The 19,940-nt window shown below is 29.3% G+C and overlaps 2 protein-coding genes across 3 annotated transcripts in view; both read left to right on the top strand.

Annotated features, from left to right (window-relative positions):
- Positions 1-222: 222 nt before the first annotated feature.
- LOC107488731 (zinc finger BED domain-containing protein RICESLEEPER 2-like) lies at positions 223-1,425 on the top strand. The gene has a single exon (XM_016109502.1). It carries the CDS (start codon positions 223-225, stop codon positions 1,423-1,425), a length of 1,203 nt encoding a protein of 400 aa, XP_015964988.1.
- Positions 1,426-2,963: 1,538 nt separating this feature from the next.
- The window catches only part of LOC107488755 (L-tryptophan--pyruvate aminotransferase 1-like), a 60,062-nt gene continuing 43,085 nt past the window's right edge, over positions 2,964-19,940 (top strand). Inside the window, exons 1-5 of one of the 2 annotated variants that reach the window (XM_016109517.3) lie at positions 2,964-3,100; positions 3,297-3,603; positions 4,840-5,123; positions 5,847-6,154; positions 6,232-6,483. In XM_016109517.3, coding sequence (XP_015965003.2) covers positions 2,988-3,100; positions 3,297-3,603; positions 4,840-5,123; positions 5,847-6,154; positions 6,232-6,437 — 1,218 coding nt within the window. In that variant the 5' untranslated portion in view covers positions 2,964-2,987 and the 3' untranslated portion in view covers positions 6,438-6,483. Of the gene's footprint in view, positions 3,101-3,296; positions 3,604-4,839; positions 5,124-5,846; positions 6,155-6,231; positions 6,484-19,940 lie in introns of those variants that run through there. The other variant, XM_052262338.1, reaches the window with a different exon arrangement.

Raw genomic sequence — 19,940 nt, 5'->3', positions numbered from 1 at the left:
AAAATTGAGTATATGGTTATCACAGGTCATTACGTTGATACAAATTGGATACTGCAAAAACGAGTTCTTAGTTTTGTTCATGTTCCTCCACCTCGACGTGGAGTTGATATTGCAGATGCCATTTTCTAATGTCTTATTGAATGGGGTATCGAATCAAAGATTTATTCTATATCTGTAGATAATGCATCCTATAATGACTCATGCTTAAGGACATTGAAGGACATGATTTCAAGGCATAGAAAATTGCTTTGTGGAGGAAAGTTGTTTCATGTGCGATGTTGTGCACATCTCTTAAACTTACTTGTTCAAGATGGATTGGGAGAAATAGCAGGAACAATTGAAAATATACGTGAGAATGTGAATTTTATCAATCAGTCTGAGGCAAGGTTGTGTACATTCTCCGAGATTGTTCAACAATTGCAACTTCCTGGGAGAAAATTGATTCTTGACTGTCCTACACGATGGAATTCAACTTATCAAATGATATCTACATCATTGCAATTTAAAGAAGTCTTCACTCGATTCCAAGATCGTGAGCCAAATTATAGATATCTTCCTAACCACGAAGAATGGGATAAAGTTGAAAAAATAGTTGAAGTTCTACAAGGGATCAATTGTGCAACCAATATCATATCTGGAAGTAAATATCCTACTGCCAACCTTTATCTTGCTGAGGTATTTCGCATTAAATTAATTTTGGATGAAACTGTTAATAGTGGACCTTTTTTCATCAAGGAAATGGCTGCCAAAATGAAACTAAAGTTTGATAAATATTGGAGTGAATGTAACCTTCTCATGGCTATTGCTACTATTTTAGATCCCAGATGCAAATTGACAGGTCTTAAAATGTGCTTTCAACAGATATATAGGCAAGAAGCTACAAGAAATATGACATTGGTGCATCAAATCTTGACAGAAATGTATCAAGAGTATGTCATTCTATCCAACGAGCAAGAAGGATCAACTTCATTGAGTGCAAGTGGCGAAAGTAGTATCAACTCTACAATGGAAAGTTCAAACTCCTCACAAACTGGGTGGTCAATAATGATAAATTTTGTAAAGAATGAAGAAGCAGTTCCAACTTTAAAATCTGAGTTAGAGACTTACTTGGATGAACCAAAATATTTTCAAATAGAACATGATGTAACTAGCTTCGGTGCTTTAGAATGGTGGAAGGTAAATCGTGGAAAATATAGGATATTATCTAGAATGGCAGCTGATGTTCTTGCTATTCCAATCTCAACTGTGGCTTCAGAGTCAACTTTTAGTGCTGGTGGAAGGGTAATTGATACATTTCGATCCTCACTAAGTCCGACTACAGCTGAAACTTTAATTTGTGGAGGAGATTGGCTTCGAGTTTTTTATGGCCTAAGAAACAAGTCTAAGGTTGAAGATAGCTCTGTGGAGATTACATTACCAATTTAAGTTGTCAAATAAATATTCAAAACTTGATAGCTGATAACTATAAGATGTAATGTTTTAAGTTTGTTAAATATATGGATGCATTGTTTTTTATTTTGTTATATTAAAATTATAATTTTTTATATAGAACTATAGATTATGTTCCAGTTATTTGAGCTAGCTCGTGAGCTTGAGCCAGCTCATGAGCTTTCTGTGAGCTGAGCTTAAACTTAAGAAATAGGCTCGATTGTTAATGAGTCGAGCCGTGAGCCTAACTCAATTTTTGTGAACCGAGCTTGAACTTTGTCTGGCTCGACTCAGCTCGCCTCACTTCCAGCCCTAATTGCGAGGAAGGAAAAGGGTGAGGATAGGCTGCTGCTATCCGGGGAGGAGATTAGGGGTGAGGTTGCACTTTATTGGTAGATTGGTATACATTGATGAAAAACAATTTTTTAAATGTGTTTTTCTTTTTGTTATGAATGGAGGTACCAGGGATTAGATTAGAGTTCATGAGAAACCAAGCCATTTTTTAGTACATGACTAATCAAATATATTTTGGTTTTAATTTTTAAATTGGTTCAAATTTAAAAATATAAAACTAAGGTTAATTGAATTTTGAGTAAATTAAAAGAATTAAGGTAGTTTTTGTTCAATATAAAAGAAAAGATATTTAAATTTTTTTATAATATTAATCAAAAAATATTTTTTATTTTTATTAAAATATAAGGATAGTTTAATAAAAATATTGATATGATATATATTTAAAAAAAGAAAAATTAATTACTGATATGAAAAATATAATTCACATATCTTATTTTAATTTATCTATATTTTTATTGTATTGGTATGTATAAATTTATCATGGTACGCAATTATCAAATTGATTTTTAGATGAGTTGAAAAGGTGGGTGAAGAGAATGGATCCTCTTCAGTGGAAAAGGGACGGTATCCAGTGAAAGATCTCACCCTTCATTGCATTCTCTCTCTCATTTATTTTTGGTCCCACTTATAGAATTAAAAGTGAGAGATTACACTTTATTCTCTTCAGTGACAAAAGAAAATGGAGAGGATCTATTTTCGGTAGGTGAGTAGATTCGGTGCTAAAATAAATTAAATGATGAGATCAAATGAATAATGTAAAAAATGGAAAGTTTAAGCACTTTTTTGACCGCTGAAATCTAATGGTTATCTGTTTTTAATATTTTGTTGTTTTGGTGGTTGAATCTTAACTGTCTGTTTAATATTTTTGTTAACAAATTTGTTGATATATTATTTTCTATTTGTTGATAGATCAAAAATTTTTCAAAAGGAGTCATACACAGCAATTCACTTGTCAAACCAAATTAGTAAGAATATATTCTTTTTATGGTATATCTGTAAGAAAATATTTTACCCAATACAAATGGAGGAAAAAATTAAATCACGCATTCATACATCATGCATGGACCTTACCTTGATTGAGATGTATGTGCATAGACCTCTCTTCCTCTTATATATATATATCCATACTCGCTAATAGAATTCATCAGAAGCATTATTATTATATATAAATCATAAGAAAGAGTTGTCACTTCTGATTTTCAACTATGGTGGTCCTGAAGGCTGCTTCTCCTCCTGTTCCTTCTGTCAACAAAATTAATAATGGCACCATCAAGCCTCTTATCACCCCGTCTCCGAGTTCCTTCATCAATCTTGATCAGTAATCATATAACCCCTCATCCTATATATAAATCACACTTTTTTCTCTTTCATCCCACATTACATATATCTACATACTCTATTATTCGTTCTTTCTATATGACAGTGTTACTAATGTATACATATTAGGTATTATTATTATTATTGTGAATCTAATATATGATTTGTTTTAATGGAATAAAATGAATTGAATACAGAGGTGATCCAGAGGTGTTTAGATCATACTGGAGGAAGAAGAGTGAAGAGTGTACGGTGGTGATAAACGGCGGGGATTTGATGAGCTACCTGAGCGACACGAGCAACGTGTGCTGGTTCATGCTGCCGGAGCTGAGGGAAGCCATCCAGCGGCTACACCGCGTGGTGGGGAACGCCTCCGCCGGCATGGACAAGCACATCGTGGTTGGCACTGGCTCCACTCAGCTCTTCCAGGCTGCCTTGTTTGCTCTCTCTCCTTCGAATTCTCCCATTCCCATCAATGTCGTGGCTGCTTCTCCTTATTACTCGGTTTGTTACTTTTTCATCTCACTACTTGTTACTTCAAATCTAATTCCTCACTCATTTAACTAACAAGTCAAATTGAATCACTTTGCTTTATGGCTGTTATACCCTTAAATAATTACTCCAACAGTTATTATTTTTATTTTTTATTTAAAAAATTACGTTTAATTTATTATTTGTACAAGAGTAAAGCTAGGAAATCAAAAGCATATCAGCCAAAATCCAGCCAAATACCTTTAGATGAATTCAAAATCTCTACGAGTTAAATTATATGGATGTTTCTTCTACTAAGTATCAGAATGTTTCTTTTCATATTAAATGGATGTTCTTTTATGTATTTTTCGAATTTGTGTTTGTTGGAGGTAGATAGGTTAATGTGAGAGAAAAGAGGAAGATTTTTATAAGTTTTAATTAGGTTTACTTAATCAATTTAAAATCGGCGCCGTCAATGATATCTAGTGTAACGATGAATTGTGCCACCAAATGGAAGAGAAAGTTTGATTCGGATTTGACCAAAGAGAAAATGAATTTTGGATCGGACTTGCTGAAAGGGTTTCGTGATCCCAGAGGTGGTTATTGGGGATTTGAAACATATCAGTCAACGAGAGATTTTATTCAAAACGGCAATTAATAACAAACATTAAAAATTAAATAAAAATTAAATTAATTAATTTAATATTGTTTTGTTTATCTTTTGGCTGGTTCCACGTATTTTTCCTTTGTCTTTGTATAAACAATCGAACATATTTTTGTGACAAATTCATTCTCCATACATATATATAATTTAGTCGTAGATGATGAGGAATGGAACGGTGTTATGCGCAGAAAACCTTATTAGGAGACCAAAATATGACAAACATATCTATTGGGAACACTAGGCTTCTAAGGGAACATGCAACAAACACATGATTCACATAGAACCACATGGATCCATAGATTCTCTATCTCACTGTATGCAAACATTGTAACATGGCCGTGTCTCTCTCTTGTCTTCTTAATTATTTGATACTCTAATATTTAATATTTCCAATCAATTAATTTTAGAAGTGATTGACTTAATAAATGATCATCTAAATTGCGTGCCATTTAATTTACACATGAAACGGCGCCAAATGATATGATTCTTTCGTTATTAATAATTTATCATTACTATTGATGTCTGATTCTAACAGGTTAAAATTATAAATGTTAAGTCAAATAAAATAATTTAAAATTATTGAGTGTTCGTTATTATAATTGCAGGAATATAAAGATGAGGTTGAGATTTTGCGTTCGGGGTTGTATCGGTGGGGAGGAGATGCAAGGGAGTATGATAAGAATGAGGCATATATAGAGGTGGTAACTGCCCCTAACAATCCTTGTGGAAGTATGAGGAGAGGAGTGGCAAACTGTGAAGGTGAAGGGAAAGTGATTCATGACTTAGCGTATTATTGGCCACAATACACTCCCATTACTCAACAGTATGACCATGATCTTATGTTGTTCACATTCTCCAAATGCACTGGCCATGCCGGTTCCCGCATTGGGTTAGTATTCATCAATCATCGTATCCCTCTTATCATTTAATTTAAACGGGTAATTAAAAAAAAAAAACAAATAAATTCTTGACCATATTTAATTTAATTTAATTTAATTTATGTGTCCACATATCAACCATCTATTATAATAAATAGATTGTTGGTACAGAACATGAAATAATTTTATTTTTTTTAATTTTAAAATAAAAAAATTATGTGATTATTATTTTTCTTGTATTTCTAAACATATTAGTTTCTTGTAATTTCTTTTAAAATATTTGTCATTTTAAAATACTAGAAGGTAAAGTTAATAAGAACAAATATAAAAAAGTTTAATTTTTGTGTTGCAGTGTGCATTGCAATGATTGTCATATCAACAATTGCAACCGCATCCATAGAGTCAAATTGTATGAGTATTTTAAGTACAAGTTTAATCAAGAAGTCAATTTGGTTTGGTTAATATTAACAAAATCTTTTAAAAATAATCTTTACTCTAAATCTTTAAAAAGTAATCCTTTTAAAAAAAGATATTTTATAATAAAAATTAACTAATCTTAACTAATTAAAAAAAATAGTCAATAAATTATAGTTTAAAATGATATAGTCTCTTTATACTCGTCTAAGAGATCGGGAGTTCAAATTTCTCTATCTTCGAAAAAAAAATAGAAAACTAATTAAAAATTAATTACCTTATTCTTTATGTGTGATTAAATTTTGATTTTTGGTGTGAAGATGGGCAATTGTGAAGGACATTGAAGTTGCAAGGAAGATGACGAGGTTCATTCAGATGAGCTCAATTGGTGTATCAAAAGAATCTCAAACCCGAGTTGCTAAGATCATAGGAATGATCTGTGACAGTTACGAAAAAATAGGGTCGTCCTTAGATTCTGATGAGCTCTTCTTTGAATATTCCAAGCGCAAAATGAGGGAAAGGTGGGAGAAACTAAGAGCAGTTGTTGACAAAAGTAATCTCTTGTCGTTGGCCAAGTACCCTAAGACCTACTGCACCTTCACTAACCACACATCTGAATCTTACCCTGGTAACTAAATTCGTTTCATTTTTATTTCTTAGTGGCCCAGGCGATGTATGACTCAGCATGCATTTTTTATATTGCAGCATTTGCTTGGATGAAGTGCAAGGGTGGCATAGAAGATTGTGAGAGTTTTATGAGGAATTTGAAGGTGTTTGTAAGAGGAGGGAAGCGATTTGGTGTTGATCAAAAGTATGCAAGGGTTAGCTTGCTCAGCAGGGATGACATGTTTAATGAGTTCTTAACCAGGATCTCAAATATTACCAGTGATAGAAAATACAACTTAAATTGACACATATTTATCGGATGAAAATTAATCTTTTATATTAGATATCTGATCAGATAATTAACTGGCAGATATATAGATGCGAAGCTAAATTAAGAGCTTGTTTAGGTGTTATTTAATTATTAAAAAATATATCTTTTAATAAAAAGAGATTTTTTTTCATTTCTTAGTGTATTTTTGCAAAATTTTATATAATTTTTTGTTTTTTCTTTTATTTAAATGTTTCAAATTTTGAGTTCATTATTAAATACATATTACCTATTTTTTCACGATTTCCAATAAAAGTATTACTAACTTTAGCTATTCTATTTTACTATGGCATTTTTTTAATAAGATTTGATTTTGGATAATATTATCCAAGAGACATAAAATTCGATAAAATATTATTTTAATTTTTAACGTTTTTTATTATAAAACACTCAGCTATTGTTAATAGATATTATTATTTAATCTACTTTCTTAAAAAAATTATAATAATATAATATCATACTAATGATTTAATTTTTATGATACGGATCTCGTACAATACCCATATAATCTCTGTGCATCTTTTTCATGCATTGCACGAACATGGAGAATAGTTATTTTTTAAAAATTACTTTTGAAAAAATAAAAACTTTATTAATGGACTTTGTATGATTTTAGAATGTAATTTTTTTTTGAAACAAAAGAACTCAACACACTAAAGTAGAGCAGAACGAATTAGATACCGAACAATAGAGAACAAAAACCAAAATTTAAACCAAGCGACAATTCCTAAGTCATCTCCGGCATAGCCATCAACAACAAATGGGATCCACACATCTCCACTCATTACAGCTAAGGAAGACCAAGTTGATAATTTCAGCTACACCTTTGGCAGTATTTTGAAAAATCCTTCTATTCATCTCTAACAAAATGTTCCAGATTATTGCACAGAAACATATTACCCTCTACTTTCTATCCTCTTTTCTACACGACTCCTCTGTCCAGCTAAGAAAATGCTCCTTCAGCGAACCTGAAAAAGTCCACTGTCTGCCCATCACAGCTATCCACGCACTCCAAACTTGCCAAGCAAACTCACAACTAAGAAATAAGTGATGGACCCGTTCAACATCCTTATTGCATAGAACGCACCCATTATCATCCTGTCTGATAATTTTGAATCGACTAAGCCTTTCTTTTGTATTTACCCTCCCTATTAAGGCAAACCAAACAAACAGCTCCACTCTTGGGGGGACGACACCTTTCCAGAGGGTCTTAGTGAAATTGTAACTGGATACCTCCTCTGGTAACAATGCCTCCTGCAAAACCTGCACAAATGAGTTAGTCGTAAAAACACCTTGCTTATCAAATTTCCACACCACTCTATCCTCTCTGTTATTGACTATCCTCACAGTTCGCAAAGTTTGCAAAGTCTCATGTAACTGACTCAATAGGTCCAACTCCCATTGAAAAAGCTCTCTCCTCCATTGGAAGTTCCAGATCCACTCTAGCCCATCCCAAAAACCACAATCCCCTATAACCGACCCACATTGGTTTGAAACAGAGAACAGCCTGGGGAACCGATCTTTCAAAGAGCCACCATGTAACCATATATCCTCCCAAAAGTGAGTCTGCCTCCCATCGCTAACCTCCATGGACAAGCCTATAATCATCTTATCCCTTATACTTTCCTCCTTAATTTAGAGCTGGCAAATATCTTTTGATGGACCCCCTCTAGTGGTAACACTTGAGAAGATAGCAGCTTATTTGGTGACAGATTATTACATGATCAGACTACCTTCTTCTACAACGGGCACTCTTTCTTTGCAAACCTCCACCACCACTTAAATAACAGTGCAGTGTTACAAATCATAGCATCGCCAACTCCCAACCCCTAAGTTTCTTAGGAGTCTGTACCACTTCCCATTTCACTAATGCTATACCATTTCTCCCATCCTCCTTACTCCATAGGAATCTTCTTTGCAACGAGATCAACTTCTCAGCCACAGCCTTTGCCATCTTATATAAGCTCAAAAAGTACATTGGCAAGCTATTTAATACTGATTTTATGAGCACCAACTTTCCAGCCTTATTTAGCACCTTAGTTTTTCACAGGCTAAGTTTCTCCTCCACCTTATCAATGATAGGCTTCCAGGTCTTGACTAACCTCAGATTTTCTCCTAGGGGGACCCCAAGGTATTTAAACGGTAGGGTACCTTTCTTACAACACAACAAGCCACACATGCGCTGAACCCATTGCCCTTCACAATTGATGGGTATTAAGCTGGATTTGTGAAAATTTATACTGAGTCCTGACATCAATTCAAAACACCGCAGGAGTCTCTTGTAGTTTTTCACAGTCTCCTCTTCTGGTGGATAAAAGAGAATAGTATCATCCGCAAACTGAATATGCGACAACTCAATTCTGTCTCTTCCAACCATCAATGGTGATATACGCCCGTTTCTGACTGCCTCTCCAACCATTCTATGCAGGACATCTACAATCAGCACAAACAAAAATGGAGACAACGGGTCACCTTGTCTCAACCCCCTCTCCAATTTGAACGGCCTAGATAGCGACCCATTTATCAAGATCGACATGGATATGGTAGTCACACACTCCATTAAATTACCCACGCCCACCACCTACTTCCAAACCCCATCTTCTACAGTACAATATTAACAAAACTCCACTTGATTCTATTGTATGCTTTTTGGAAATTCAATTTAATAATTGCTGCCTCCTTTTTTTAAGCTTAAGCCAGTGAATAGTTTCACATGCAATGAGAGTCCATTATGAATTTTTCTACTTTTAATAAAAGCGTTCTGAGTTTCCCCAACTAGTCTTGACATCATTGATCTCATCCTTTTAACTAGTATCTTTGAGATAACCTTATAATCACAGACCATAAATTTTTTAAACTGAAGTATAAAGAATGATTACTCAAAATATAATATTCTTGTATGTTGATCATATTTGTAAATAGTACAATTTATATAAATTCTTCGTTATATTCAATTGATGATTAGAATAAAGAATGAATCCAATGATTATGCATTCCTTTTTAATTAACAATGATCATCATAAACCATATAGACGTTTTTGATAAAATAATAATGCTATCTAAACGAGTGGCTGCTTTTTTTTTAATATATGTGGTTTTAGTTGTTGTATTTTAATAATTTATCTAACATTATTTTTAAAAAATCAATTTATTTATTAATTTCTATCAATTGATATATCAAGTTTTTCAACAGAAATTATACATAACAATTAACAAGTCACTCGTCAAATTAAATCAGTAAAATATATATATAAAAAGAAATTAAATCACCCATTCATTTGTAATTACATTTCCAAAAAAATTCTCCATGTATATGAACTTTATATGTAATTGGATAAAGATAAACATCAAATAATTGCTATTTTTTTAAAACTAATTTAATATAAGGTGTTATTTAATTCTTCTTAACAAAATATTTTCTCAAATAATTATTAAAGTTTTTTTTCAAACAAATTTATTATTTAATTAAAAAAATATATTTTGAAAATAAAAATTCCATTAAAGTGATGAGAATAGTTTTAATGGTTACGTAAATAATTACTATTTACTATTAATTAAAAAATATTAGCTAAGTATTTGTATTATATATTTTAAATTACAAAATAAATAAATATGAAATATGAGTAAACAATTTTTTATTAAATATACCACATGTTGTTATGAAATTGTTCTATAATTATTCACATTATTTTATTAAATTATGTTACTATTTTTATTAGAGAAATGTTAAGGGATTATTAAAATTTATTTTTTTAGCTATTATTTAACCATAGACTTAATTTCTTTAGTCTAGTTTTTTTAGTTTATTAATCCAACAACATACTTTATCTCATATTTTTAAATATTAATGGCTAAATAATGACAAAAAATAATAAATTTTGATAATTCTCTAATATTCCTCTTCTTATTATTTTATTCTAAAAATTGAAAAAAAAGGCAAAAGTAGAATTAAAATTTTAAACAAAATAAAGAAGATTAAATTAAACTTTTTTATTTTTTCGACAAAATAAAATAGTTGAAGTAGATGAAGTAATAAAATTTATTAGTTTACTGAATAATTTTTTTTTGGACTTGGTTCAAGGTCCACAAAAATAAACCTTACTCAAAGAATGACTAAGTTTTGACTAATTTATGAATTATATAAGAGTATAAATTTATAAAGTATTTAAATTTTATAAGAAAATATTATTACTTTAAATAAAAATAACTATTAAATAATATTGTTGATGTTATTATAGTTATTATTATTTTTGTTGTTGATATTATTATTGTTATTATTAAAAGAGAAATTTTTGGAGATTATTAATCTTTAGTTCTTTTGGCCATTTTTTGGTCAATATAAATACTAAATTATTTTTAATAGATAAATTTTATTAATTTATGTGTTTAAACTCTGAAAAAATTAGATGGAAGTGAAAATGATTCATGTGTGCAAAACTTTAGTAAACATAGGCGCAAATTATATTGTGTATAAAATTTTTGTAAATGAGTACAAATTATTATCGGTTAAGTGTTGGCAAAAAATAATAATACTTATTGGTTATGTAGCATTATTCTTATTAAAAATATTCATAATAATTTTTTTTAATAAGATTTACTTTTTCACTTTATCAATCCACTAAATCTGATTTCCATAAATCATAAATTCATAAGGTCATACTTTCAAGAATTGACTTAAATAAACTAGTTAAAAATTATTCATACCAGATTGTCTTAAAATTAAATGCATTGTTAATTTTTTTTGTCCTCTCAATATTTATATAAGCGTGGTCATTATACAAGATTTTAAAGAAACAAATATAATATAAAACCTGCAAAATTACCACAACTTCTGAAGTAAATTTGTTAATTTTTATCAATTTTTATGCCTTTTTAAGATTTTAATTTATTATTTTTTATTTAACTAAAAATTCTTAATTTTTTTAATTAGTATATCCATGATTATGCATATTATTTGTTAACTCCAAAACTATAAGTTTCAAAATTAAAGAATAAATGGACATTGACAAGCACGAACATAAAACTAAGAAACAAAAAGAATCACTCGTATTTTTTTAGGATATCCATGTAAAATTATGAAAAAGGATATTTTAATTCTAGTTGTGTATAAAATATTTTTTTATTTATATTACGAGGAATGGATGTAGAATTTTTAATATAGAAGAGTCAAATTTTAGATAAATTTTTTTAACTTTTTTTAGATTTTTTTCATTACATAAAAGCAATCTAGGAATAATATATGGTTATTGAATTGATTTTATCCAGATATATAAAAAAAATATGTTATAAATTCTTTTTGGTAATTACAATTTTTATTTGACAATTATATAAAAGAAACAATAATATCAATAATATATTATTATATTATAAAATACCAAAAATTTATAGTGTATTTAGTTAAAAGATTATTAATTAAAATTATTTGAAAACAAATCATAAGTTATTAATTACTTGAAAGGAATAGTACTTTTATAAAATATAAGATACGAATATTAAAATAAAAGGATAGTTGGAATTAAATATGTTGAGATAAAAAAAATAAGATAACTTTTATTTGTTTTAAGAATGTAAAATTAGAAGAAAACTGAATATTTTTTTTAAAATAAGAACATATAACGTACACAATTTAATTAGCAGAACATAATTCTGTAAGTCATTACTAATATTTTATATAATAATATAAATATTAAATATGTTAATATTAAAAGAACAAACAGTTTTTCTTAAAAATAAACATAGAGATGAATATACAAAAATTAATTTGAATTGAACAAAAATTTAAGTGTATGATATTAAATTTATTAAGTAAAAAAATATTAGAGAACTAAATAATTAAGCTATAAACCCACCAAATTATTAAATTATATAATATTTTTTATTTTTTTAGACATATATTCCATATGTAGACATAGTTTTTTAAAATTTGAAGAGTGGATAAAGTCATTACTGTCCCTGCATGTTACAATAAAAGATTAAAAAAGCTTAAAAATTAGTAAAAAGTTAAAAACTGAAATTTAAATTTCGTATTTAATTTCGAACTCAAAAAAAAAAAAGTGTTTCTATAACATATAACTTTAAACCATAAATTTTGTTTTCAAGAAAAAGTAACTTATATATAACCATCTAAAATGACACGTCAGCATAAATTTTATATATTTTAGATTTTATGGTAACAAATAATTATAACAAAAAAATTTATAAATCTAACCAGATTTATATAGTAGGATTCTGAAAATATTAAGATGTAACAATAGTAAAAGTATTATTTAACTTTTAAATAATCCTCCAGCACTTAACCGATAATAATTTGTACTCATATTTACAAAAATTTTATATACAATAAATATATAGTTTATACTTATGTTCATCAAAATTTTGCACACATAAATAATTACCATTTGCATTCAATTTTTTTAGAGTTTAAACATATAAATTAATAAAATTTATCTATTAAAGATAATTTAGTATTTATATTAACCAAAAGATGGCCAAAAGAACTAAAGATTAATAATCTCCAAAAATTTTTCTTTTAATAATAACAACAATAATATCAATAATACTAAGAACAAAAATAATAATAACTATAGTAACATCAACAATACTGTTTAATAGTTATTTTTATTTAAAATAATAATATTTTCTTATAAAATTTAGACACTTTATAAATTTATACTGTTATATTATTCATAGATCATCAAAACTTAGCCATTTTTTTGAGTCAGTTTTATTTTTGTGGACTTTGAACTAAGTCCAAAAAAAAAATAAATTATTCATTAAACTAATAAATTTTATTGCTTCATCTACTTCAACTATTTTATTTTGTCAAAAAAATAAAAAGGTTTAATTTCTATTATTTTGTTTAAAATTTTAATTCTATTTTTAGTTATTATTTAGTCATCAATGTTTAAAAATATGAGATAAAATATATTGTTAGATTACTAGACTAAAAGAATTGAGTTTATAATTAAATGATAGCTAAAAGAATAAATTTTAATGATCCCTTAGCATTTCTCTAATAAAAATAGTAGCATAATTTAATAAAATAACGTAAATAATTGTAGAACAATTTCATAACAATATGTGATATATTTAATAAAAAATTGTTTACGCATATTTTATATTTATCTATTTCGTAATTTAAAAGATATAATACAAATACTTAGCTAATATTTTCTAATTAATAGTAAATAGTAATTACGTACGTAATCATTAAAATTACTCTCATCACTTTAATGGAATTTTTATTTTTGAAATACATATTGTCTAATTAAATAATAATTTTTTTTGAAAAAATAACTTTAATAATTTGAGAAAATATTTTGTTAAGAAAAATTAGATACTACCTTATATTAGATTAATTTTTTTTTTTAAAAAAAATAGCAATTATTTGATGTTTGTCTTTGTCCAATTACGTATAAAGTCCATATACATGGAGGATTTTTTTTGAATACCCTGTAGTATATACATCACTCACCCACCTAATGAAATCATTCATGATTATTATTGTTGCCACTTGTTCTTTTTACACAGGCCAGTTAAAATTTAGTCATTCATTAACTTGGTCATTCTTGACCACTATATTCTTGGTCACCAAAAAATTTTTCTATGTAACATTTTAACTTTTAGTACGTTATGATTATACAAAAAATAAGGCGTTACTAACATATTTTTCTTATTTACTAATTAATATTGACGTCATGATCATACAAAAAATAAGGCGTTACTAACATATTTTCCTTATTTACTAATTAATATTGAGACTTTAGTTCGATATCGCATTTCAACTTTAAGAATATGTCGAAAACTTGTATTTTTTTATTTAATCAAACCCAATCATCAAAGAACACTAAATAATAACAATCACATAATTATTAATAACAATAAATATTGTACAAAAGAAATCAAAAGGAATTCAGATACAATTCCTATCCCTCTGTATAAAAATAAAATCTTTATAACAAAGACGAGGAAATTCTATGAAAGTAACTCAACAAATAACTCAACTTCAATAAAACTAATAGTCGTCCGCAACTTCAAACTTAGTCTTCGAACCTTTGTCACTGAAAGGGTGGAAGAATTGGGTGAGAACAAACAACAAGTTCTCAGTAGAGAGTGGGAATGCCAAAAGAGTAATGAAATAAAATACAAACAATTAACTTTACTCAATAAAACCATATTTTTATCAAACCTTTTGAAAATGCTTTTTACTACTACTTTATATAATTACTTACCTTCTTTAAATTTCTGAACTTAAGACAAATCTCAACTACAACCTCAGTTCTTAATCACCTCAATACACAAACTAACAACACAGAAAATAGATCAACACACAACAAATAGCAATAAGACAAACAGTACAATCACAGAGAGACAAGATAAGCAAATACAATCAAATGCAAATGTGCAAACAATGATGATGCATGTCTAGTCCTATCGTAGGTAATGACCTCATTTATCGGTTTCGACCCGCACACAATGCAATCCGACTCGCAAGTCAGATAAGGCATTCCAGCGGCATAATCTCTGCAAGTTTCTACTTCTTGCAGGCGCTGATTCTCCAGCTGAAGTATGGCGAACATGACCTCTGCAAGTATTTGCAGGCGCTGATTCTCCAGCTGAAACATGTGCCACTTTCTCTTGGAAACCATTCCATACACACAGGTGTCCCCGCATATTGATTCACTTATAAAGCCCACAACTTAATATTTTCTCATCGGCACTATAACCATTTACGTTCCGTCACCCTCTCGTGACCTTTTACTCATTTCATAAATCGCACGTGCTGTGTTCTCTTTTCTCCTTCTTTCTTCTTCTTAACAAACCAAACTCAAATCATAATTTAAAATAGAATCTCTCCTCAAAAGATTGAATTTAAACATTATACTTTTCTTAGTAAATCGAAAACCAAATACTATTTTTGAATCAGATTTGCTTTTAAATAACGCTTTAAACAAAGTCTTAGAGCTTTATAAAAATTTTAACAGCATTTTCTCTTAAATTCGGACTATGCCACCCTTCTACCAAACAAGCTTACAACAGAGCCCACTATTATCAAATAAATCTTAGATAAACAACCAAACCAAGAAATTATTTAACATGACTAAAAATTTCAGCAACAAACACAATCTCAATCCAAACTCAATTCATGTTTCATTTTAATAAATCACACCAATTAAACACCATTCACAACCACAAATCAACCGATCCTCATCAATTAGTAATACTACACACTTATGAATGATTTATAATTATTCAATAAGCTTTTTAGGCATTCTTAAATTAAAACATTTAATTTTAAAAACAAACTCCCCTATCTTCGTATGAAATCAAAATCATCGAAAATTCTGAAAAAGCTTTTTGACCGAGCTATTGAAGGAAAAAGCGTCAAAAATCGTCTGTGCTTTCTAAAACTCTAGTTAGCCGAACTCAAGGAGAAGAGGAGCTACGTCACTATCAACTTTTACCGGATAACAATAACGTCAATATGTAAAGAAGAAGGATACGAACATTTTTACCGGATTAGATTTTTGACTGAGATTATGTATTACAAGAAATCGAGCTCAAAAGTTCAAGGAAGTTCACGGTTTCCCTCTTCTCTCTCTCGGTTCTTTCTTTTCTTTCTCTTCAAATGCATGTTCGGTGATGCATGAAGAACAAAACAAAAATATTAATGATGAGTGGTGATTTGTGGTGTTTAGGCATTATAGGTGTCAAAGTTAGAATAAATAAAGAAACATGTGTCATAATGATATATGTATAAAAGAAACATTAATAAGAATTATATATATGTACATAATTAAGCATGCAAGCCACGTTTTGGCTTTCTTTATCTTAATTCCCTTAAGGCTTCGGCCAAAGGGAAATAAATATATAAATATGATAATATAGTAAAAATAATAATAATGATAATGATAATAATAATAATAGTAATAATAGTAATAATAATAATAATAATAATAATTTTTTTAAATAAAATAATAAATTACAAATAATTTATTATTTAATTTTTAAAAATTTAAAGTCTTACATCTTATTCTACTTATAAAAATTTTCGTCTTCAAAAATTGATATAAAATAGAAAAGATTTGTATCAACTTCACTCTTAATTATTTCAGGAAAATAGAAAGATTTGACATGTTTAGTTTTTAAACATAAGAAAAATTACCTTGCATGAAAACTAATGAAAAGTGCAGTGTGGTGCAAAAGTTGTATGATATGATTAATGCAAATTAAATTTTAAAATCTGAGGACTTAAAATTTTAACAATTAAGTTCAAATTTAAACAAGAAAATCCAAGATTTAAAAAGAAAAGTTGAGCATCACGGATAATGGTCATAAGAATTCAGAAGGATGAATAGAATTGTAATCAAACAATGATATATAGATAGTGAAGTATGCTAGAAGGAAAGTTAAATCGTACCTTACGAAAGAAATATGAGGCAAGGAACTTTGATAGGAGCAATGAAAGAAAATGTAGTATATTAAGTCAAAGCAAATTCAAACTGAATTAAAGGAATACAAGGTTCACAAATATCGACAGTCAAAGTCAATGACAATGTATCCAAGGAGCCAGAGATCATTTATCTATCGCGCCAAAATAAATTCAAGGTCAAGTCAAGGAGTACAGAACTTATGAACAACGACAAGGTTGAATGTTCCAAAAGATTCAAGCAACGACTTGGAACATAATTAGGCAAAGATATATATGAACGATATAATATGGTAAAAAATATTTGAACCATTTTTTCAAAAAGTATTTCGAAACAAAGAATTTCACTGCTAGCAATCAAGGAGGAGATAACACCAATTCACGTTGGCACGAATATAGATTTTGCGTTGAAGTGAACTAATCCCTAAAACATAACTTCTATCATTTCCAAATTTCGTGATTCGCATCATTTATTACTTCTACTTTGTCTATGATAACCCGTTGGTGTTCTCATATACATAAATCATTAATATTAAGTTGGCCAGACTTAACACCATGAGGTATGCAATGGTAAGCTAACAGCATTAATCAACAGACAGTCATGCATCTAAAACTCAAACTCTTGTCATTAAGACAAGTCCTATTGCATGACAGACACTCAGAGTATGCAGTGAAGCATAATCAGTCCATTCCCAAGGCTCTAATAGGGACGAACTGCTCTGATACCATAATGTAACACCTTAACTTTTAGTACGTCATGATCATACAAAAACTAAGGCGTTACTAACATATTTTCCTTATTTACTAATTAATATTGAGCCTTTAGTTCGATATCGCATTTCAACTTTAAGAATATGTCGAAAACTTGTATTTTTTTATTTAATCAAACCCAATCATCAAAGAACACTAAGTAATAACAATCACATAATTATTAATAACAATAAATATTGTACAAAAGAAATCAAAAGAAATTCAGATACAATTCCTATCCCTCTGTATAAAAATAAAATCTTTATAACAAAGGCGAGGGAATTCTATGAAAGTAACTCAACAAATAACTCAACTTCAATAAAACTAATAGCCGTCCGCGGCTTCAAACTTAGTCTTCGAACCTGTGTCATTGAAAGGGTTGAAGATTTGGGGTAAGAACAAACCACACGTTCTCAGTAGGGATTGGGAATGCCAAAAGAGTAATGAAATAAAATACAAAAAATTAACTTTATTCAATAAAACCATATTTTTATCAAACCTTTTAAAAATACTTTTTACTATTACTTTATATAATTACTTACCTTCTTTAAATATCCGAACTTAAGACAAATCTCAACCACAACCTCAATTCTCAGTCACATCAATACACAAACTAACAACACAGAAAATAGATCAACACACAACAAATAGCAATAAGACAAACAGTACAATCACAGAGAGACAAGATAAGCAAACAAAATCAAATGCAAATGTGCAAACAATGATGATGCATGTCTATTCCTATCGCAGGTAATGAGCTTATTTGTCGGTTTCGACCCGCACCCGACGCAATCCGACTCGCGAGTCAGATAAGGCATTCCAGCGGCATAACCTCTGCAAGTTTCTACTTCTTGCAGGCGCTGATTCTCCAGCTGAAGTATGCCGAACATGACCTCTGCAAGTACTTGCAGGCGCTAATTCTCAAGCTGAAGCATGTGCCACTTTCTCCTGGAAGCCATTCCATACACACGGGCGTTCCCGCATATTGATTCACTTATAAAGCCCACAACTTAACATTTTTCCATCGGCACCATAACCATTTACGTTCTGTCACCCTCTCGTGACCTTTTACTCAATTCATAAATCGCACGTGCCGTGTTCTCTTTTCTCCTTCTTTCTTCTTCTTAACAAACCAAACTCAAATCATAATTTAAAATAGAATCTCTCCTCAAAAGATTGAATTTAAACATTATACTTTTCTTAGTAAATCGAAAACCAAATACTATTTTTGAATCAGATTTGCTTTTAAATAACGCTTTAAACAAAGTCTTAGAGCTTTATAAAAATTTTAACAGCATTTTCTCTTAAATTCGGACTATGCCACCCTTCTAGGGTCCCAACCAAATTATTTTCGATTCTCAAAAATTATCCTTGATAAATCAGTCAGTCCAAAATCTAATGCCAAATCATTTTACAAATCTAAAAGCTAACCAGATTCAATTTCAAAATCATTTCTCAAAATAAGCTTGTAAATCATATTTTTAATACAATGTTTGCTTTTTAACTTGCAACAGAGCCCACTATCATCAAATAAATCTCAGATAAACAACCAAACCAATAAATTATTTAACATGACTAAAAATTTCAGCAACAAACATAATCTCAATTCAAACTCAATTCATGTTTCATTTTAACAAACCACACCAATTAAACATCATTCACAACCATAAATCAACCAATCCTCATCAATTAGTAATACTACACACTTATAAATTATTTGCAATTATTCAATAAGCTTTCTAGGCATTCTTAAATTAAAATATTTAATTTTAAAAATAAAAATTTTGGAGAAGCTTTCTGACCGAGCTGTTGAAGGAGAAAGTGTCAAAAATCGTCTGTACTTTCTAGAACTCCAGTTAGTCGAATTCAAGGAAAAGAAAAGCTACGTCACCGTTATTTTTTATCGGACAACAATAACATCAATATATAAAAGAAGAGGATATGAATACTTTTACCAGATTAAATTTTTGACTGAAATTACGTATTATTACAAGAAATCGAGCTGGGAAGCTCAAGAAAGTTCACGGTTTCTCTCTTCTCTCTCGATTCTTTCTTTTCTTTCTCTCCAAATACATGTTCGGTGATGCATGAAGAACAAAATAAAGATATTAATGATGAGTGGTGATTTGTGGTGTTTAGGCATTATAGGTGTCAAAGTTAGAATAAATAAAGAAACATGTATCATAATGATATATATATAAAAGAAACATTAATAAGAAGTATATATATGTACATAATTAAGCATGCAAGCCACGTTTTGGCTTTCTTTATCTTAATTCCCTTAAGGCTTCGGCCAAAGGG

This window comes from Arachis duranensis, chromosome 5 (genome assembly GCF_000817695.3).
Source record: "Arachis duranensis cultivar V14167 chromosome 5, aradu.V14167.gnm2.J7QH, whole genome shotgun sequence".
In the NCBI taxonomy this organism is placed as follows: Eukaryota; Viridiplantae; Streptophyta; class Magnoliopsida; order Fabales; family Fabaceae; genus Arachis; species Arachis duranensis.
This window is presented reverse-complemented; position numbering and strand designations above follow the sequence as displayed.

Excerpts from the sequence above, each read along its gene's own strand:
- LOC107488731 (XM_016109502.1), top strand. The coding sequence starts at position 223 with ATGATTTCAAGGCATAGAAAATTGCTTTGTGGAGGAAAGTTGTTTCAT.